This window comes from Talpa occidentalis, unplaced genomic scaffold, assembly GCF_014898055.3.
Source record: "Talpa occidentalis isolate TD23 unplaced genomic scaffold, MPIMG_talOcc4v2.1 talOcc4.12, whole genome shotgun sequence".
In the NCBI taxonomy this organism is placed as follows: Eukaryota; Metazoa; Chordata; class Mammalia; order Eulipotyphla; family Talpidae; genus Talpa; species Talpa occidentalis.
The window spans coordinates 21,776,081-21,796,842 of NW_023601212.1; the positions used below are offsets into that span (position 1 = coordinate 21,776,081).

At 43.2% G+C, this 20,762-nt stretch overlaps 1 protein-coding gene across 1 annotated transcript in view; it reads left to right on the forward strand.

Annotated features, from left to right (window-relative positions):
- UBASH3B (ubiquitin associated and SH3 domain containing B) overlaps window positions 1-18,619 on the forward strand; it is a 136,953-nt gene extending 118,334 nt beyond the window's left edge. The window contains exons 9-14 of the mRNA XM_054693158.1: window positions 381-503; window positions 1,759-1,851; window positions 2,999-3,143; window positions 9,848-9,954; window positions 12,815-12,924; window positions 14,133-18,619. Coding sequence (XP_054549133.1) covers window positions 381-503; window positions 1,759-1,851; window positions 2,999-3,143; window positions 9,848-9,954; window positions 12,815-12,924; window positions 14,133-14,270 — 716 coding nt within the window. The 3' untranslated portion in view covers window positions 14,271-18,619. The remainder of the gene's footprint in view (window positions 1-380; window positions 504-1,758; window positions 1,852-2,998; window positions 3,144-9,847; window positions 9,955-12,814; window positions 12,925-14,132) is intronic.
- Window positions 18,620-20,762: the final 2,143 nt, after the last annotated feature.

Consider the following 20,762-nt stretch of genomic DNA (forward strand, 5'->3'; position numbering starts at 1 on the left):
TTGCCCTCAGTCAAATGGCAGAGGCAGAGACAGATGTCCTGATTCCATGGCCGGAGTTCCCTGTGTTAAGTCAACACAGACTCATTTTTGTTCCATTTTCATTTGAGTGGCCTATTTAAGATAGAAGCTTCCATATCAGAGACTCCTGCCTGCTTTAGATTGCCTGGTGGTTACTTTCATTTGAAAACTACCTCTTGTCACCTGAATGGAAGGATGGATTCCCAGCCACTACCAGAGGGAGAGTCTCAGCCTCCATGGTTCCCATCCACTCTGGAGAGTTTGAGCAAGAGAAAAGTGGCAGAGCTGGCAGGACCCACAACAGAAGTCCTAAGGACACAAACAGCTCACACAGCCTCCTCTGACTTCTCCCTCCCCCGCAGGCCGCTACATACGCACCAACCTAAACATGCCTCACAGCTTACCTCAGCGGAGCGGTGGATTCCGGGATTACGAGAAAGATGCCCCGATCACCGTGTTCGGATGTATGCAAGCAAGACTCGTGGGTATGTGCCCCGGAGGGCGTCCTGGCTGCTTTTTCAAGTCTGCTCTTGGGGATGGGATGCAGGACATGTGGGGTTTCTGTAACTTTCTCACAGTCAGCATATTTCCTTGACTCAAAGGGGCTTTATCATTAAATTCAGCCTATTTGGCACTTCAGTTTGCCAAAGTGAGTAAGAGGTGTTCCCTGTTGGGAGGCAGGTGGCCTATTGATGGGGCAAGGTCAGGCTTGGTCTACGTCACTGGGGTGGCACATAGGTCTGTCTCTGTGCGAGGCTGAGGAGGAGGGAAACTGAAGGCATATAGCCAGTTGGCCCTCTGAAGATGCTCAGCTCTGATTTGCAGAGACATGGTCCACACCTGCCACCCAGGGACGTAGCCTTTTCCATCACTTAACACATATATTGGGTTGTTGGAAAAGTCATGACTCATTTTTGCTTGAAAAACAGAAAAGATATGACATGACTTTTCTGGCAACACAATAGATGGTTCACTTGATTAAAGGTACTGTGCCAGGTGTTTGGGATCTGAGCTTGAGTCCCCACCCTCAGAGAAATAAATGTACACGTGAGTAAATACCATACACTACAGTACACTCGGAATATTAGGGAGCACTGATAGAAAGATGGGTAAGCTCACACCTGACGTGGAGGTCAGAGTGACAAAGAAGAGGCAGAAGAGTAGGAAGGAACAAAATAAAACCTGAGATGTGAGAATCGGCGCCGATAGCACAGGGGAAACAAGCTGTCTTGTAGCTAGAGCACAGATTGTGGGCAGGAAAGAGAAGCATGGCCAATATATTAAGGTTTGCGGACATGATGCTGTAGAGAAAAAATGGACTCCATGAGGAAAGCGGTGAAGTGGTGTGAGGATTTACCTTGTGCTCAAGAACATGACAGGGGAGGATTTTGGTTGAGCACAGAATGAAATTTAAACCAGTTCTGATTTTCACGATGTAAAACCGCAGTGTTATCACATACTTGAAGTCAGAGCATTATCACATTTCTAGGCACCTCTTAATGAACACTTCACCACTGTTAGCACTAGAGAACGGGAAAGGAAAAGACAAGAAGGGGTCTGTCACTTGCCCTACTCATAGAAACACTGGGCAGGGGCAATGTTGGAAAAAAGCCTGAAGCTATCAGCTCTACCTCAGCTCCCACTGGGAAAGGGAAGAGATTTGCAGGACCTGCCACACTGAGGGTGCGGCTGAGCCTGAGCAAAGCCATCAGATGGATTTTTCCTGGGGTCTCTTTGCAGGTGAAGCCTTATTAGAGAGCAAGACCATCATCGACCACGTCTACTGCTCCCCGTCCCTGCGCTGTGTCCAGACCGCGTACCACATCTTAAAAGGTAAGACCCGCCAAAGGTCAGCTGGCCTATCCCGCTTCCTCCAGGCAGCTCTGCCCCCACATTATCCTAGACCGGTGAATTCACTAATCAAAAGCTGTGAGTTTGGAATTTGTAGCAACAGTTCTTTTGGCAGATGACTTTGCAGAAATCCCCAAATCAAACTCTGGCAGCAGAAGTGAGATAAAAGGAAGTACACAAATAATGTTTCTCTTGAAAGCTAAAGCTCTCATGGATGAATTGTCAGCTTGTAAAATATTGTTGTCTGGTGATAATTTAGAGCTTACTGATCCTTTCGTGAAATAGTTTCCGCCCACTGTGCTCTGTTTGCCTCTTGCTGACAGCAGCAGTGATGCTTCAGGTGTCTGCAATCTTAGGTACCCTTATTTTTGTTATTGTAAGTTGGAATGACTTTAAAAGATATTCAACTTTCACTTGAAAATGGTGGAAGCTTGAGGAACAGGGATCTCCACTCATTTCACTGTTAGAAACTAGAAGAAAAGGACTGGAATGTTTACTTATACCAAAACAAAGAATGAGCCAGAAAGAACAGTCAACAAAGAATTCACACTATGTATGAGACTTCTCTTTGCTAGCCTAAGGAAACTAGCTTGCATTTACATATTAAAATGCATTAGATATTAAATTTGCACAGGAAAAAAAATGGCTAAACATGAAATTAAATGGGCAAATTCTACTAAGGATAATTATGCTGTGAGAAAGCACCTGCCTTGTGCATTGGCACATGTGAACACTCAATGCTGGGTTTTCTGATAAAGTGAATATATTATACTCAAAGATTATGTAAGCCACCAAATTGTAGGATATGCTAAGAGAACTTCTGGAGTTTCTTGGGAAAACAATCTTGGGATTTAATTTAGGAAAAAGAATTCTAGTAGTCACAGAAGTGTATAATTTATGGGAAAAGACTTGTTTTTTTCTTCAAAGCCAATACCACTTAAAGCTGGTCTATCTCCTAGGGGTAGACCAGGGTACGAAACTCATGTGTTTATTGACGTTTTTACCTTCTTTTAACTCTATAGGCAAAAGAATAGAAGGTTTACCAGCATTTTGGTAACAGTTCGGCCAAGCAAATTCCACAGAGGACAGAGTGCTGCTTCCCTCATTTTCATTTTGTTTTACCTCTAAGGTTTACAAAAAGAAAATCACTTGAAGATCCGTGTAGAACCTGGCTTATTTGAGTGGACCAAATGGGTTGCTGGGAACACATTACCTGCATGGATACCTCCGTCGGAGTTAGCTGCGGCCAACCTTAGTGTTGATACAACCTACAGGTAACTTAAAACCACTGCTTTTGAGGCCAATTAAGGAGCTAAAGGACCAGATGTGGCTGACAGGCAGCTCTCTGGGCTGGTGGAAGTTGTGATTTGAGAAACTGGAGGAAAAAACTAGCATTCTCTTATAGTTAACACGGAGTTATGTCCTGTCCCTCCTCCTTTTTCCCCCACCCCTTCCATGAGTTTCTGGAAATAATAAAACCACTTTCATAATAAGAGTAATCACGACCAAATGTGCAGCAGGTCAGGAGCTCATTTACAGATAGGAAATGACAGTGCTTTGCCTTGGGTGGTCATTTTTAATTTTTCAAAACATTTTAAATTCTCTTAATCGTCATTTATTTTTGCTATAACCCCCAAATGTAGACAAACCACTTTTTTTATATGTCAAGTGGCTTGCCTTAAGTCAGATAGGGTCACACATAACTACTTTCCTTGGTCATTTCTGCATGTTAAGTTACTGTGCAATCGACTAGACACTCCCCTCATCCCTAGTGCTCTGCTTTTCTCTCACTAGACAAGACTGCTGGATTAAAAAGAAGCACATGTAGATGGCTCAAAGGAATAATCTACATGTAAACAGTTAAGAATGAACCAATAATATATTTCACCTATTATCCCCCTGAAAGAATTACCCAATAATATAGTTACATTAATCATCAAAAATCCACTCAGGCGTTTTAAAATGTCTTTGAGGAAAGAGATTTTCACAACCTTCATGTTAGGAACTGATGTTCCTATATCTTAGGGCAGGATTTAGAATTTCTTCTGTGACCTTTCATTTTGATTAGCTGCCACAATGTCAAATGAAGTAATGTGAGGTTCTGGCTAAGGCAGGAGAGAACAGCTCACTTTGCTGCTTACAACTAGGCCTTTGGATAACCCCATAAATCCTGTGCTCCCCCTCCTTGTGCAAAGGAATTAGCATTCTTCAAAAATGAAATTAAATAAATCTAATATATTTCACAGTTTGTTCTATCCACGCTACGGTGGCTGCTTTACTGTGTTTGAATGTTCTTGGGGGAATACAGTGACATCTAAAATGGCATCAGCAATCACCCCTGTGGAGGGAGGGGGGTGAGGTGATAGGAAGGACGGTAAAGAGATGAAGAGAGAAGAGAGTGAAAGATGAAAGAAAGGAGGAGGTAAGAAGGGTGGGAAGGAGAGGAAGGAAGAATAGAAGAGAAAGAGGAGGGCGGATGGAGGCGGGGAGAAGAAAAGCAGATGAGCGGGCAAGAGGAAGTGAGGAAAGAATGGAAAAAGGAAAAGGGAGAAGGGAGGTGATGGTAGAAATTGAGGACAGTAGAGGTGAGAGAAGAAAAGGGAATAGAGGAGAGAAAAGGGTGAGAGGCCAGGAAACAGGAGGGAATAAGAAAAAGGGGTGAGAGGAGAGGAAGGATGAGAGTAGAAAGGAGGAGAGATGATGGGAAGAGGAGAAGTGAGAGAAAGAGGTGAAAGAAGGCGTGTAGGTGGAGAAGGGAGAAGAAAAGGGAGAGCAGAGAGGAGGGGCAGGCAAGAGTGAGGAGAGAAGGGAGGGAGAGGGGAGAGGACATGAGAGAAGGGAGGAAGGTGAAGGGAGGTGAGGCGATGAGCGAAGAAGAGAAGGGAGGAGGGAAAGAAGCTGAGGAGGAGATGAGGGAGAGGAGACGAGGAGGAAGGGCAGAGAGAAAGGCATGAAAGATGACAGGAACAGAAGGAGAGGTTGTGAGAAGGGAGTAGAGGGGAAGAGAAGAAGGGAAGAGTGAGGACAGACGACAGGAAGGGAGGTGAAGGGAAGAGAGGAGGGTAAGGTAGACGTGTGAGAGGAGTAAAAAGGAGAAGGGAGGAAGGGGAGATGAAAGGGAGGAGTGAGGAAGGGAGGGGAAGAGAAGGAAAGACAGGAGGAGAAAGGATGGGAGGAGAGTAGGGTGGAAGGAAGGAAGCTAGAGGAGGAGAAAGGAGAAGAGGACAGAAGGGGAGGAGATGAAGTGAGGATAGAAGAGGGAAGGAAAGAAAAGTAGGGTGGGCAGGAGAAGAGAGGAAGGGAGGTGAGGAGATGAAGAGGAAAGGGAGGAGGAAGTGAGGACAGGAGTGGGAGGGTAAGGGGAGGAGAGCAAGTGTGAGAGGAGTAAAAAGGAGGTGAAGGGAGAAGAGGAGGGGCGAGAGGAGACAGGAAAGAAGAGGAGAGGAAGTGAAAAGGGAGAAGAGAAAGGGAGATGAGAGGAGGGGAAGAGATGGAAAATGAGGCTGGAGAAGAAGCCAGGAGAGAAGGGGAGGAGATGAAGTGAGGATAGGAGAGGGCAGGGGAGGAGCGAAAGGGGTGAGAGGACAGGAAAGGAGAAGAGAAGAGGAAGGAAGGAGCGGGAGAAGAACAGAATAGGGTGGATAGGAGAAGAGAAGGGAGGAGGGAAGGAAGCTCAGAGGAGAGAAAAGGGGGAAAGGAGAGAAAGGGGTGAGAGGAGGAGAGCAGGGTAGAGAGAAGAGAGGAAGGGAAGTGAGATGAAGGGGGAAAGGGATGAGCGAGAGAAGGGAGGAGATGAGGACAGGGGGAGGGCAGAGAGGAAGGTGGAGAGATGATAGGAAGGGTGGTGAGGAGATGAGGGAGAAGAGGAGGAAGGGCAGAGAGAAAGGCATGAAAGATAGGAAGGGAGGTGAGGAGAGGATAAGAGAAGGGAATAGAGCAAAAGAGGAGAAGCAAGGAGAGAGGACAGGAAAGGAGGTGAGGAGAGGGGAGAAAAGAGGAAGTGAAGGGAAGAGAGGAGGGAGAGGCGGTGAGGACAGGAGGGGAGGGTAAGGGGAGGAGAGCAAGTGTGAGAGGAGTAAAAAGGAGGTGAAGGGAGGAGGGGAGGACAGGAAAGGAGAAGGGAGGAGTGGAAGGGAGGTCAGGAGAAGAGGAGGGGAAGAGAGGAGAGAAAGGGAGGCTCGAGGGGAAGAGAGGGAAAATGAGGACAGAAGGAAGCTGAGGGGAGAAGAGGACAGGAGAGAAGGGGAGGCGATGAAGTGAGGCTAGGAAGGGAGAAGAGAAGGGAGGGGAGGAGAGAGGGGTGAGGGGGCAGGAAAGGAGAAGAGGAGAGGAAGGAAGGAATGGAGGGGAAAGAAGAGTGGACAGGAGAAGAGAAGGGAGGTGAGGAGATGAAGGGGACAGGAAAGAAAGGGGTGAGGGGAGGAGAGGAGAAGAGAGTGGAGAGAAAGGGAGTGAGGAGAAGGGAGGAGAGGAGAGGAGAAAAAGAGGCAAGGCTAGGGGAAAGGGCGGAGAGGAGGGTGGAGAGATGATAGGAAGGCGGTGAGGAAATGAAGGGAGAAGAGGGAGGAGAGAAAGGTGAGAGAGAAGGGAGGACAGGAAGCGAGGAGAGGAGAGGAGAGGACAGTTGAGGAAGGGAGGGGAAGAGACAGAGGAGGTGAAGGGAGGCAAAGAAAGGGAAGGCGAGAAGAGGGGAAGAGAGAAAGGGAGGAGAGGAGAGGAAGAGGGGAGAAAGGGAGGCGGGGAGGACATGAGCAGAGAAAGCAATAAAAGTAGAGAGGAAGGAGGGGAGGGAGGGAGGCAGGAAGGGAACAGGAACCTTCCCAGTGCACGGAAGGGCAGCCTGGGCAGGACGCTGTCACATGTGTCCAGGGTGGCCCCAGCTTCACAGAGGTTGATCTCAAATCCAGGCTCTGAGAGTTCCTAACGACTTCATAGGACAGTCCCATCCCACATAAGCTGAGGCTTTGCAGAAGGGTGCTACGAGGTGGTATGCAAAGGATTCAAAGGGGCTCTGTGCACAGAGGCCAACGCGGGCGCCCTGTCAGTAGTCACAGCAGCAGCAGAGCATGTGCCGATCAGGAGGCCGAGAGCACTCTGAGCGCTCACCACCACCCTCATGCACCAAATACCAATGAAGACTCAACATACAAGTGACAGTTACACTCAAAAACAGTGTAAGCAGACACCCTGAACACAAAGGGCAGGAGAGGTAATGGGAATTGAAGTCTAGTGTTGGGTATATAAATTCTCAAATCCAAGGGACCAAGCATCTGCTTTGAAAACCCACTCTTGATCTAAGAAAAGGCCCTGGTGCTTAGAAATGAGACCTGATATGATCCCCGACTTCATGGGGCTCTTTGCCCCATAACGAAAAGGTTTTCTTAAGATCCATCTTGGCATTTTCTGGGCTGAAAATTGTCACTGAGTTAGTATTTTGCTTTTCTGAATTGAAGCAACTATTCACTGGCCTGGAATCCAGTTCTAGAACCAGGAGAACCACATGTGTAAAACTCTTTCAGTAAGTATCCACAGAGCACCCCAGTATGGGAGGCCTCTCATGCCACTTCAATGAAATAAGGGGGAAAAGGCACAAGGGGAGGCTATAAAGAAAATCTTTGAAAATAAAGTTTTACCATTGTTTTCATAAGGTTTGCCAAATTCACAAGGCAATGAGGGAAGTATTGAACCTGCAAAGTTTTTTTGTGTGCCTTCTACTAGACAGTAAAAAGAGGAAATAGACATTAAACCAAACTTATTTGTCTAGCTACCACATCGAGAGCCATATGCAACTAATACCTGCAACTATTGAGACAAGTTCTGTAAAAAAAGTGGGGAACTTGGGGACATTCACTTGGCCTCCAGCAATGACCATGGCCTCACAGTCTGCAGGAAAAGGATCACAGACAAGGGTCACTGATGCCATAATTGCAATAAAGGGTGACTGATTTACAAAGTCAGCATTACCCTGATACCAAGGCCAGATAAGGACTCTACACAGAAAACTGCAAACCATTATCCCTGATGCAAACTGAATTCAACATCACATTAAAAGGATCATACCCCATTGTATGGAACCATAAAAGACTCTTGTATATACACCATACACAAAGTTGTATGTTAACAGCCAAAGCAATCATGAAAAAAGACAAAGCTGGGGGTATCATACTTCCTACATTCAAACTATATTAAAAAACTATAATCATCAAAACAGTATGAAGCTGGCATAAAAATACACACATAAACCTACCCTTAAGGCCATTGTGTGTAAGTAAGGTTACTGAAGAGAGACTCAGGAATTATTCCCTGGTGCTCTAAATAGATAATAAATCAATTTAACCTCTGCCATGCTTCCTATTAGCTCTGTGACCTAGGACTGAAGGGCAATATGAGAAATGACAACCCAGAAATAATCTCTTGAATATATGGCTCAGGCTAAAATTTGACAAGAGAACATTACTGCCCAGTAAGAAAAAGAGAGGCTGCAATAAATGGTGTTGAAAATCTAGATAACCACATGAATGAATTTGGATCTATATCTTACACTCCTCGCAAAAATTAACTCAAAATTAATCACAGCCTTAAACATAAGAACTGAACCCATCAAACTCCTAGAAATCAACAGGGGGGAAAGATCTTTGACAAGATCTTGGCAACCATTTTTGGACATGACACCAAAAACATGAGCAAAAGCAAAAATCAGTAAATGGGACTACATCAAACTAAATAGCTTCTGCACAGAAAAAGCATCAAAATGAAAGGCAACCTACAGAAGAAGAAAATATTTACAAATACATATATGTAAGATAAGGGGTTAAAATCCAAATAGATGATTCAACAGTAAGGAAAAAACAATTCACAAATGGACAGAGGAACTGAATATTTTTTCAAAGAAAGCACACAGATGACAAGTACATGAAAAGATGCTTAACATCCCTAATTATCGGATAAATGCACATCAAAATCACAATGAGATGTCGGCTTACACCTGCTATCGTCAAAAAGACATACAAATGCTGGCAAGGATGTAGAGAAAAGTCTTTAATAGCGTTGGATGGAACGTTGTTTTTCAACCACTATGCAAACAGTCAGTATAGAGCTTCCTCAACAATTAAAACAAAACTACCCAGCATCCAGCAATTCCACGCCTGCGTATCCAAAGGAAATAAAAACAGGGTATTACGAGATAGCGCCACATGATACCACTTACAGTAGAATCTAAAACAGCTGTACTCATAAACAGACTAGGGGGGCTGTGCTGGGGGTGAAGAGATGTTGGTCACTGGGTAAAATTTCCATTGAAGTGAATTCTAGGGATCTAGTGCACAGCCTGTCTTGACAGTTAATAATAAAACCTAAAAGGCCCTAAGAGATCTGAAACATTTTTGCTACAAAAGAGACACAGGACCATGTGGTCTGTGGTGGGGCTGGCTAACTCTGTAGTGATGGCCATTTGCAATATTCTAAGTGCATCCAGTCAGTAATTAGTACACCTTAAACGAATACAAGGTTGTATGTTAGTTATATCCTGATAAAAAGTGGGGAAAAAAACTCTTATTAAATAAAACCTACCCTTGCAGTTTAACATGTGTAAGAAAGGCTACTGGAGAGAGGCAGGAATTATTCCCCAGTGATCTAAACAGATAAGCAGATTGATCTAATCTCTGCCCTGCTTCCTATTAGCTCAGGGACCAGGCCTGAAGGTCAGGAAAATCAAGCTCCTTTGAGTTTCCTGTGGGAGGAACATGCACTGAATGTTTCATTTTCAACTGGTCACTCACACCAGGCACCTCGCCTGCTGGACTTTCTGTACAATCCAACCCTTCTCCACAGCGTAAATACCGCCAGCATTTCTAGGAAAATGGATTAACAGAAATAAAGGGACTGTAGAAAGGTCTTGAAATAAAGTGGAGAGCGATATCAATTGCTTTGTCTCCGAATCAAAATGTTTTTATTTCCTTTGTTCACTTTTCTGTTACAGACCTCACATTCCAGTCAGCAAATTAGTGGTTTCGGAATCCTATGACACTTACATCAGTAGAAGTTTCCAAGTCACCAAAGAAATAATAAGTGAATGTAAAAGTAAAGGTAGGTGGCTTTGCTTTGGTCTCCACATTTAAGTATATGATTGTGGTCAATAGGCTATTCAAGACGTTCCAGCTTGCTTTGGCAGACTTGCTCAATAAGGACTCTTAGATGCTGTCATGTTAAATTTATAATGTTCTCTGAGTACCTAAGATGGTAGATATTCCATGGAAATATACCATGTTTAGTTACTATACTAAATAACTTAGAATTTTCATTATAGCTATTCCTCTTGCACTCTGTGAAGGAGGTTCCCTGTGACAATTTCCAGAAGTTCTTTACCGTTTTGCCTATAATTTGATACAGAAACACGGGTACCTTCTGCAGCACATCCCACCTGCTACCACCAGCCAAGAGCAGTGTTCTGTAAGATTCCAGTCTGTTAGCTTTTGAATTCTATAAACTGAGCTCAAATATTTAATGACATGGAGGAATGACTTACAATTTTTTTTTTTTTAGTGAAAAGGGCAGGTTACAAAAGAGTATGCAGTTTCCCTCTCCTCCCATTTATCTTCATAGAGCAAAGTCTAGAATGACACACACCCAGAGGCTCTCAGTGACTAGCCCTGGTCAGCAGTGCCATGGTGACTCCTTTCATGTGTCACTCAGAAGCTGCTCACCCTCCATCATTCCAACTCCTTGCTCCCTCCTGGGAGATTCCCAGGATGTTCTACGAGCCTCAAGTTCTCACAGTTCTACAGTGGCATACTAGAAGGAGTAGCAGAGGGTCCTGTAGACCAGAATTTTTTTTTAAAGATTTATTTTTATTTATTTATGCATACAAGGACTTGGGTGTAGGCCAGAGATGCGGGGCAGGGAGGTGTAGTAAGAGGATTCACTGGAGACAGAGTGGGGAGCAGAACAGGCAGATCTACTGAAATACACTGCTGAGGGGAGCAGTTGGCAAGACAGGGGAGGTCTGCCACGCCATGCAGGTCAGCTCCCTGGCCGGGGATTGAACTCACGCAGCAGTGGCTGGTGATAGCTTGATAGTGCTGAGACTTTAACCCCTGGGCCACCAGGAGGCCCCAGAATGGTTTTGATCTAGATTATGGTGATAGCTATAAAAAACTACACATGATCAGCACATAGTACACATGGTGTACTATGAATGCTCTGAGGATTGTCCTCTGCCTGTGTCCTGGTGTGGCCTATTTAGGCAGGATGTCAAGGTGCAGGAGGCTGGGGGCATGGTCCATGGGCCCGCCCTGGTGTATGTATTTGCAAGTGTGTATATACACACACACTATGTCTGTATGTGGTATAGAATACATGTATACAGTAGTCCCCCCCTTATCCACAGGGGATATGACCCCTAGTGGATGCCAGAAACCTCAGAGAGTACTAATATATACATACGATAAAGTTTAATTTATAAATTAGGCATAGTAAGAGATTAACAATAATAATGATATAAAACCATTCTAACAATATGTTGAAATGAAATTTATGTGAACATGGTTATTTCCTAAAATATCTTATTGTCTATAATAATTTTAGACTGAGATTGACTTCAGGTAACTAAAAGCAAACTGCAGATAAGGGAAGATTCCTGTACACAGTGTCATTTAAAAACACTGCCTCGGGCCTCCCCTGGTGGCACAGGCGGTTGAGCACAGAGTTGTGAAGCTGTCCTTAGCCTCTGCAGCGCTGGTTCGATCCCGGCCGGCCGGCAAGGGTCCCACATGGCGCGGCAGACCTCTCCTGTCTCGCCTGCTGCTCCCCTCAACAGTGTAATTCGTCAGTCTGCCTGTTCTGTTCCTCACTCTGTCTCTGGTGAATCCTCTCACCCTCCTGAGAATCTGGCCTGTACCCCAGTTCTTGTATAAATAAATAAATAAATCTTTAAATAAAAACATTGCCTCTAATATTCCCTAATTAGCTCAGGGACCAGGCCTTTAAATGGCATTACAAATGGCCAACAGGCATGTGGAAAATGTTCAACATCACTTATGATCAGGGAAATGCAAATCAAAACCACAATGAGATATCACCTCACACCAGTGAGAATGGCACATATTTAAAACACTGGCAACAACATGCTGGCGAGGATGTGGAGAAAAGGGAACACTTTTACACTGCTGGTGAGACTGCAAACTGGTCCAACCACTATGGAAAGCTGTGTGGAGGTTCCTCAGACTACTGAAAATGGAGCTATCATATGACCCAGCAGTTCCACTCCTAGGAATCTACCCAAAGGACACAAAAACATTAGTTCAAAAGGATATCTGCACCCCTATGTGTACTGAAGCACTATTTGCAGTAGCTAAGCTATGGAAACAACCCAAATGCCCAAAAATAGATGACTGGATCAAGAAGATGTTGTATATATACACAATGGAATACTACTCAGCAATCAAAAAAGATAAACTCATGCCATTTGCAGCAACATGCATGGAACTAGAAGGGATTATGCTCAGTGAAATAAGTCAGAAGGAAAAGAAAAATATTGTATGGTTTTCACTTATAGAAGGAACATAGGGAAACCATACCAGGGATCAGGAAAAAAAAGATGAAACTAGCAGGCAACTATAAATCAGAGACATTCAGCCGGGGAGAGAAGAATTAAAACAGGGGCAGGAAGAGCACAACAGACTATGGTGATGGGTCACGGGTGACTTGGTGGTAGGAATTTTGTGGGGACTACACCTGAGAGAGGAGAAATCAAACATTGTACGAAAATTAACAATGATGAGATATATATATAAAATTATATGGCATTAGGCGGCCTTAACAGTACAAAGCACATCAAAATTATCTCCTTAAGAATGCTTGTTTCTTCCAGGAACACTGGGCTTCTAGCATGTACAGTATTTACATGTCTTTAGAGAAACTGTCTTCCCATTCTTGCTTTCCCCCCCAGGAAATAACATCCTGTTTGTGGCCCATGCATCTTCCCTTGAAGCCTGCACCTGCCAACTTCAGGGCCTGTCGCCTCAGAACTCCAAGGACTTTGTACAGATGGTCCGAAAGGTAACTCAAACGGACTTGCACTTGGGGCCTGTGCTGCTGCAGGGCGGTGGTGCAGCCAGTGACTGGCTGGTGCTATGTGCTGCTGAGCACGTGTGTTTACCCAGAGCTAGGGAGGTATTGCTTCACTTAACCAAGATGTATCGGTCGAGATGGTACCCTATGTTAGGCATGTTTTTAGGAAAAGGAGTGTTTGAGCTAGCTCTGGCTTCTAAGAGTTAGATTTAGGAAGTGGCTAAGTATGTAAGCAAATTGCCTGAATTTCCCCAAGGGAGTGAGGCTTGGATGAAGAAGGTGAGTGGGTCAAATCACAGCATCTGACAGCTCAGTTAGAAGAGAGGCCTGAAGGCTGGTGGGCCAGAGGAAGCAGGGATTTAAAATACCAGGCTGAAAGGAGAGCCCAGGAACACGGAGGTGAGACAGAAAACCCATGAGGTTGATCACATCTAGATTCTCCCTCTAGTGCCTGTGGATTTTGTGGTCAGCCACCCCCACGCACTTCCCTTCAGGCTGTTACAGGCTTCCTTTATCTGCCCCCAGGGAACCTGCTTCCCACTCCAGAGCAATTCTTTTCTTATTTTTTTTTATTGTTATTGTTGTTGTTTGCTTTATGCATCTGTCCTTCCCATTAGTCTGTAAGCTATTTGAATGCACAGATTTTTTTGTCTTGTGTATAAATGCAGCTCTGGATACACACACACACACACACACACACACACACACAAAATGTCATGACTGCTAAAGTTGAGGAAGGCCGCAGCTTGAGCAAAAAACAAAGCAGAGTGAAACCATTTTAAAATTAATCTTACCCATTGTCCAAGGATAATTTCAGAAACATTGAGCTACATTTTTAACTTGATTTATAATTGGGAATTACCTCCCAGCATCTTGGATTTATATATCATTGTCCTCTTTTTTCCCGCACACTATTAGGAATCTATAAATAATTACTTAATTGCATTAGAGGAGTGCGCTGCCGCTAAGTAAATCCTGCTGATGTCCTCTCTTGCAGTTTAATACTCTTCCCTCTAAATCTGTCAGCTCTATCCATTTTTTAATTGATTCTGGGGGGAAGCTGCATATCTGCAAAGTCCCTGGACACCCCTATGAATACTCCTATCCTCCGGGGTCACCTGAATATATCTGTACCTAGGTAAAAGTTAAAGCACTAAGCCTCTGTTTTCTGTGTTCCCTTTTTTTTACTACCTCAGATCCCATACTTGGGATTTTGTTCCTGTGAAGAATTAGGAGAAACTGGAATATGGCAGCTGACAGACCCGCCCATCCTTCCTCTTACCCACGGACCCACTGGGGGCTTCAACTGGAGAGAGACTTTGCTCCAAGAATAGACCACAGCGTGGATGACCAGAAAGGGCCCTGGGAAGCCTTGGGGAGGAGTGTCTATTTGTGTGTTGAGTGACAGTGGGAAAATCTGAACCACCTTCTAAGCAGAACGCTCAGAATCATTTAGCATATTTCTTATCTGCTTTCAAGTTCTTCTGATGAGATGGAGTGAATGAAGGAAAGACTTGATTCAGGGATAAAATTCATTCTCTCTGGACTATTGCCCAGCTAACAAGGGTTTCCAGAATTGTCTTCCTAAATCAGGGCCTTCGCCACGGCAGAGGATGCCTACTTTCCTCTGTCTCATCAGGACTAAGGAACCTGTGCCTCCCAAGGGGGCTGCCTTTCCCCTTGCCAAAGGGAGAAGTGCACCCAGAATCCAGCAAGGGCCCTGAGCTGCCAGTTTGGTGATGGAAGCTTCTTTTTAATGCCACGTTCCAGTAAAGCAAAGCCAGGCTGACAAATTCTTTTAAGGCTATTAAAGAAAAAACCTGCCCCCCAGCCCCCAGATTCATTCTTAGGTGACACATCAAGTCCTGCCCTCCAAATGCCCCTGCACCGTGCTGCTGGCTCCAGCGCCTGTTCCTGGACTCCGAGATTTACCTGGTACCACCACACTTTCCTAGAGCGACTGGCTACAGCTTTTGGCTGCAGCCCTTCCCCTCTGCTGCAATCTATGAAATGGGGAGACAAAGCACTTTGGATACTCAGGAGGAGGATAAATGCGTGAAACGTTCCATTCCAGGAACAAAGAACTTGCAAAACCTAAAGTGACTTGGCACTTGTAAATCACCAGGATCTGTTGGGCTTTGCCCCCATCTAGCTGTCACTCATTACGGAGGTTGACACTTTGCAAAGATGTACGTTACATGCACTGAGTCAGCCAGAAGCTCATTCTCAAGCAGCACAGACACCTTTACAAACTGCACCGAGGGTCAGGCTGTTGTACACCCGGAGTACACGTCAACCGGAACAGAACATTCACAGACGCATCACTTATACCAGGGATGTATGACGAAGTCAGGGAACTAATTTAAATGACAGTCACGACTGCACTGCTGCTTGTGCTGTCGTTCTTGTTTGTTTTTCTATAATAATTTAAATTTTAAGGAAAATCGGGAGAGAGCCACATCCAGTGGTTTCTCCTCAAACATGCTTCCTGAATTTAGAGGGAGTTAATTTAAAAGAAAAATAAATGACAATCAAGCCAAAACATCAGTTATCAATGTCTATTTAATTGTGTGATGAGCTGACTGCTGACAGCGCAGACAGCGATCAGGCGGGGTATGTAGTTCACTGTGTAGAATCTGTGTGCAAAATGAAATCCTACCCACCTAACAGAATGTTAGTGTTGAGCAAATCAATATATATTGCAGCATCGAGAAAGCTTCAAAGCCCAGATGCATAAAACATACGGTATATAAAAATAGATCTGTGCTCTTATTTGCAACTAGAATTTCATGATCCCTGAAAAGAGGAGGAAGTAAAAGGTTGCTGACTGTGTATGTTAATCAGCAAGAGGATAATAGTTGGAGTTTTTTTTTAAGACACTTAGAGAAAGAAGTCATGAATTTTATATTTTAAGAAACAAATCTTGATTTCTTCTAGCACTGCACAGTGATCCAGCTTCTGGGTATAAAAATAATTCTCTCTTGACATCATTGATTAACATCAAAGTTTTAACCTTAAAATGGAGAAAACAACTTCCATTAAAAGGTTTTAAGAAAAAAGTGACATAGCAGTAAATGTCACTGCCATTCATTCTCTTATCTGTAATGAAGTGACTCCACTGTTTAATCAGATCTATAATATCTACTAGATTCTACACAAGTTTTCAAGGACTTTCAGTGCTCAGAGTAATGCTTGCCACATCACATCAGATGTCCTTGGAAACTGTAGCACTGCATTCAGACAAGTCTGTGCTTGTATAGAACAAAAGTTCAGAGAAGTTATCTCTCTCTCTCGGTTGTCTTAGTCCAATGATAACCTGACAGGTCATTTCAGCTGAGCTACAATCCACTGTCCTTAGCCCAATATGGACTGAACCTTAGATCATGGTCTACTTGAGCAAAAATAGGCAGAGATAGGGAAGTCTGAGTAATGTAGGTAAAAAAAAAAAAAAAAAAAAACCCTCGAGTGAAATAATCTAGCCTATGTTTAAATTGTCCAGATTATTATCATGGACAATTATAATTTAATGTGAATCACCTGAATTCATGTTAAATTCTTTTTCACACTTATTTGAAAAATTACAATGGGATGCCAATTGAGAAAAATCTTTGGAAATTTTGTTGAATTGATGTGTGATAAAAGGAATAGATAACTGTATTACATGGTTTCATATTCATCCAGAAATTCCAGGTTGATATTACAACTTGAAGTTGAAGCTGGTTCTTTTTGATCTGTGACTGATGCTTATTAAGAACAAATGTGTTGGACAAGGAAGGAAGAAAACGCCAGATAAGAAGAACTAAATTGTTTCTGATAGACTGGAGTTTTTTGTTTTTTGGTTGTTTTTTTTTTAATGCAGAAGGTTATCTGAAATAAACTAAGTGAGAGAAAATTAGCTAGAGGATTTAATCTAGAATTGAAAGTCTGAAACAGCTTGCTGTTTGCACAAGTGTGCCACATCAACCATTAATGCTCCAGTATTATTCATAGATAGGACTTTGCTTTGGGTGATTTTAAAATGCTACATCTATTCCTCTGTGGATGAGAATAATTGGCACATTTTAATGCACAAGCTGGGGGATTCATTTTCCCAGGCTCTCTTCTCCATCACTGCACTGGTAGCTAGGAGCTTTTTGCTTCACCCCAGTATGGAGTTCAGAATACAGTGTTTCCCATTACATTTAGATTCAGAGAATCTGAATGGCTGATTAAATGGCCATCTGATGGCCGAAAAAGGGGGGTGGTCTTTTTCACCCTTTAGTGAAAGGCTGGGAGGAGTTTCTACTTTTTATTTTAATTATACTTTAACCAAAGAATTATTTTAAAGCAACCTTATATTTGAAAGATGATTTTGCAAAAAATAAAAATAAATAAAAAATATCTTCTGGAGTGATGTTGATTTGGTAATTCATTGTTAATAACTTTCTTGCATTTTAGACTGATGTTATCATCTACCTGTCAGTGGTATCTGGAATACATATAGATTGTCATCTAATTGTACATATATGTATCTTTTCCATTCAACCAGCTGTGTTGGTATTAAACAAAGTCTCTTATTTCAATTACCTAGTGTCATTGGGAACTAATTAAACTACAGTGAGAAAAGTTTGGTCCAGTTGCCTTGGCAGCAAAAAGGGGAGGCACTCTCCCCGAACCTAGGCACTCTGCCACTCAGTGTTTAAATTGAAAGCAGTGATGAATTGCTCTTTGGAATTTACTCTAAGTGACGCGTGTGCTGGAATACAGATTAGCCTCCTCTAATTTCACAGGCACAGTCACAACTGTACTGTGTCTGCACAAACTTCTCAGATAATGAGACACAGGGTTATTTGCATTTAAATTGTAGGCCAGTACACATGTGAGAACTCGGAGGCCTCAGTCCCGCCTGGCCTGGAGGGATGTGGCTGGCGTAGAAGGGTGGGCAAAAGAGCCATTTAACATTTATCTAGATTAACGTTCACTTTACAGAGATGATGGGGGGATATTTGTTAGGTGCTGGCAGATGCTTTTCATGTTTAAACATAAGATTAAAATTGGATTTGCTTCTCTTTAATACTTCAACATATTGAATTTTCCTAAGAAAGTAGCTAGTTATAATGAAAATTCAAGAGAAGGGGAAAAAGTTGCCTCTAAATGCAGGGGAAATAATGATTTTTAAATACACAGAAAATTATGTTCAGTGTATGTAGGTTTGAAATGAGGATTAGTCTAACTTAATATGCATTCAGTTCTCAGAAATGTTTTTTGCACAATACCTCAGCTGCCATGCCACAAGAATCAAAATTTTGCAGCTGTTCAACTATTCCTGGACTCTGTACAGGGAAATATGTATGATGGGAAACATGTATTGCTTCTTTCTTTGGTTGAGACATCCAAAGTGTTTTAGTTTTGCATAGACCATTCTAAACCTGTTTGGGGCGGTGCTTTGGTTTCTTATTTATAAGGCTGATGTATCATCTTTTTTTTCCTATGTGATTTGAGTGTATTTATTTGAAGAAAAGGGTTTGTAATTATTAAACCACACCTAACTGTATTGCCAAATTCCTTGTAAACTACTTGTGGCCTTTGTGCTTTCCTGGCCAACCTTTTCAGGTACAGCTGTGGTGCCAGTGTGATTAGTTCATTCCATCCCATTTAAATGGTTCATAGATGATTTAATAAAGTAAAACTGTGTTCCTCTTCGGAGGTGATCTCATATTAAATTCTGAGTGATCTCTCTTCCTATCATGTTTTCAGATGTTACTGTTGTCATTATATTTCGTGAATGTCCATTAAGAGTGCAATTTTTGTCTCTGAGGGCCAGGGGGCGCTTGCTGCTGATGGGAATGGGGTGGAGGGTGGTTACTGTGCGAGCACAGTCGGATCTCTACTCCTTCCTGGGCAGTATCTTTTAGTTACCCAACCTTCAGAGGTACAAAGCTACCAGATGGAAAACAAGTTCCAAAACGCTCTACTCCATACGTGCCAGCCTCATCCCTCGCCACCAGCCCCCTCAAGCAGGAGCACCACGAACTACACACAAACTATGCACAAGTTTGGATGTGGGTACGAGAAAAGGCGAATCCAGCTCAAATTAGCTCCCACACTACTAAAAGCCATAGACCGTATTTTTAAAATAAGGACATATTAAGGCAGTAGATTTTAAAATAAGCCACATATGCCAGGACCCACAGATTTGTGTTGATACCCCAGCTTCTGCCATGGTCAGGTTTACTTCCTGAGGAAACAACAGTTCACGCTCAGATCTGACAGGAGGGCAAGCTGTGTTTAGCCTTCGGACTGGTTCTCAGCTGTCCTCTGCTTGACAGATTCCCAAACTCATTTTGCCCTTTTGTGAGTATGTAAAGGCTGCCTGCACATCCAGAGAAAATGAATCTGTGTGTGCTTTGCATTTGTCAAGGCTTAAATCAGCAAAGCAGCTTTTCTTTTTCTGAAAGTGGAGAACCAAAAAGCCATCTTCTGAAGAAACAGAATACTTCATTTGGCCAAAAATAACCATGTAAAATCCAGATGGCTTGCTCCTGGCGGTGAAAAGATGTCAAGGTTTATTCCGCTCACTGACTGTCACTGTGTTGGGGGCAGTCCAAAATGCCTGTGCGTCACTGGAGAAAAGCCTCCGGAACCAGACAAGAAGCTCTATTGCAAGAGTTAGAGTGAAGTTATGAGCCTGACTCTGCTACTTGCTAGATTCCTTAAACTCAGTTCACCTGCAAAATGGACACAGTAGTTCTCTACACTATGGGTGTGAGTATCAAGTAGCAGAGTGACTATAAAATATCTAATGCTACATGCTAATAAAAAGATACTGCATGCTAATAAAGAAATAATTGTTTTTGGCAAGCTCAAGATAAAATCACACATCTAGTCATTCCTGTTGCTATAGGAGAGTATCAGGGGCAAGGACTAAAAATGTCCTTATTCCTACTGATATTATTTTACTATTTTTTCTAAACATTAGTTTAGAAAAGAATAGTAAAAGTGGTTAATTTGGCTGAAATTTGTGGTTTGTCTAAGAGGTTTCCTTAATGATTAACTACCTTCCTTTTGTATCATTACAGGGTTTTTTAAAGATTTATTTTATTTATTTATGCATACAAGAACAGGGTGTAGGCCAGGGGTACAGGGGTTGGCGAGTGAGAGGATTCACCAGACACAGAGTGGGAAGCGGGAACAGGGGGATCCACTGAAATACACTGCTGAGGGAAGCAGTGGGGGAGACAGGAGAGGTCTGCTGTGCCATATGTGGGTTAGCTTCCTGGCCAGGTATGGAACTCAGGATGCAGTGGCTGGCGATAGCTTGATAGCTCTGAGACTTTTAACCCCTGTGCCACCAGGGAGGCCCATGTATAACTACAGTTTTAAAAACACATTTCCATTTGATCCTCATAACAATTTCATAAGGCAAGGGGATCCAGTATTAACTCTGTGTGAAAGATACTAGGATACTGAGGTTGTGGATTCATTTTTTCTATAACTTTACCAAAGACTAGATTCCCAACAGGGTAGCAGGCTGAAGATACAGCAGCAAAGAAAGCAAGGTCTCTGGTCTTCTGGAGTGGAGAGACAATGAATACAGAAATAAGTAGTTACAGATGCTGATCTATGTTCTTTCGGAAATAGACTGATAAATGGCAGAGAGTAACTTTGGAAGGGATACGAGACATGGGGTATCACTTTAGATGGAAGTCTGGTTTGTTGTCCCTGAGCAGATGGTAATGAAACCAACAGCTAAGGCTGAGCAGAAGCTGGTCATGTTGAAGATCAAATGAGGAAGGATCCAGCAAGATGGAATGAGTGCAGAAACCCCCAAGTGGAAAGGAACTAAC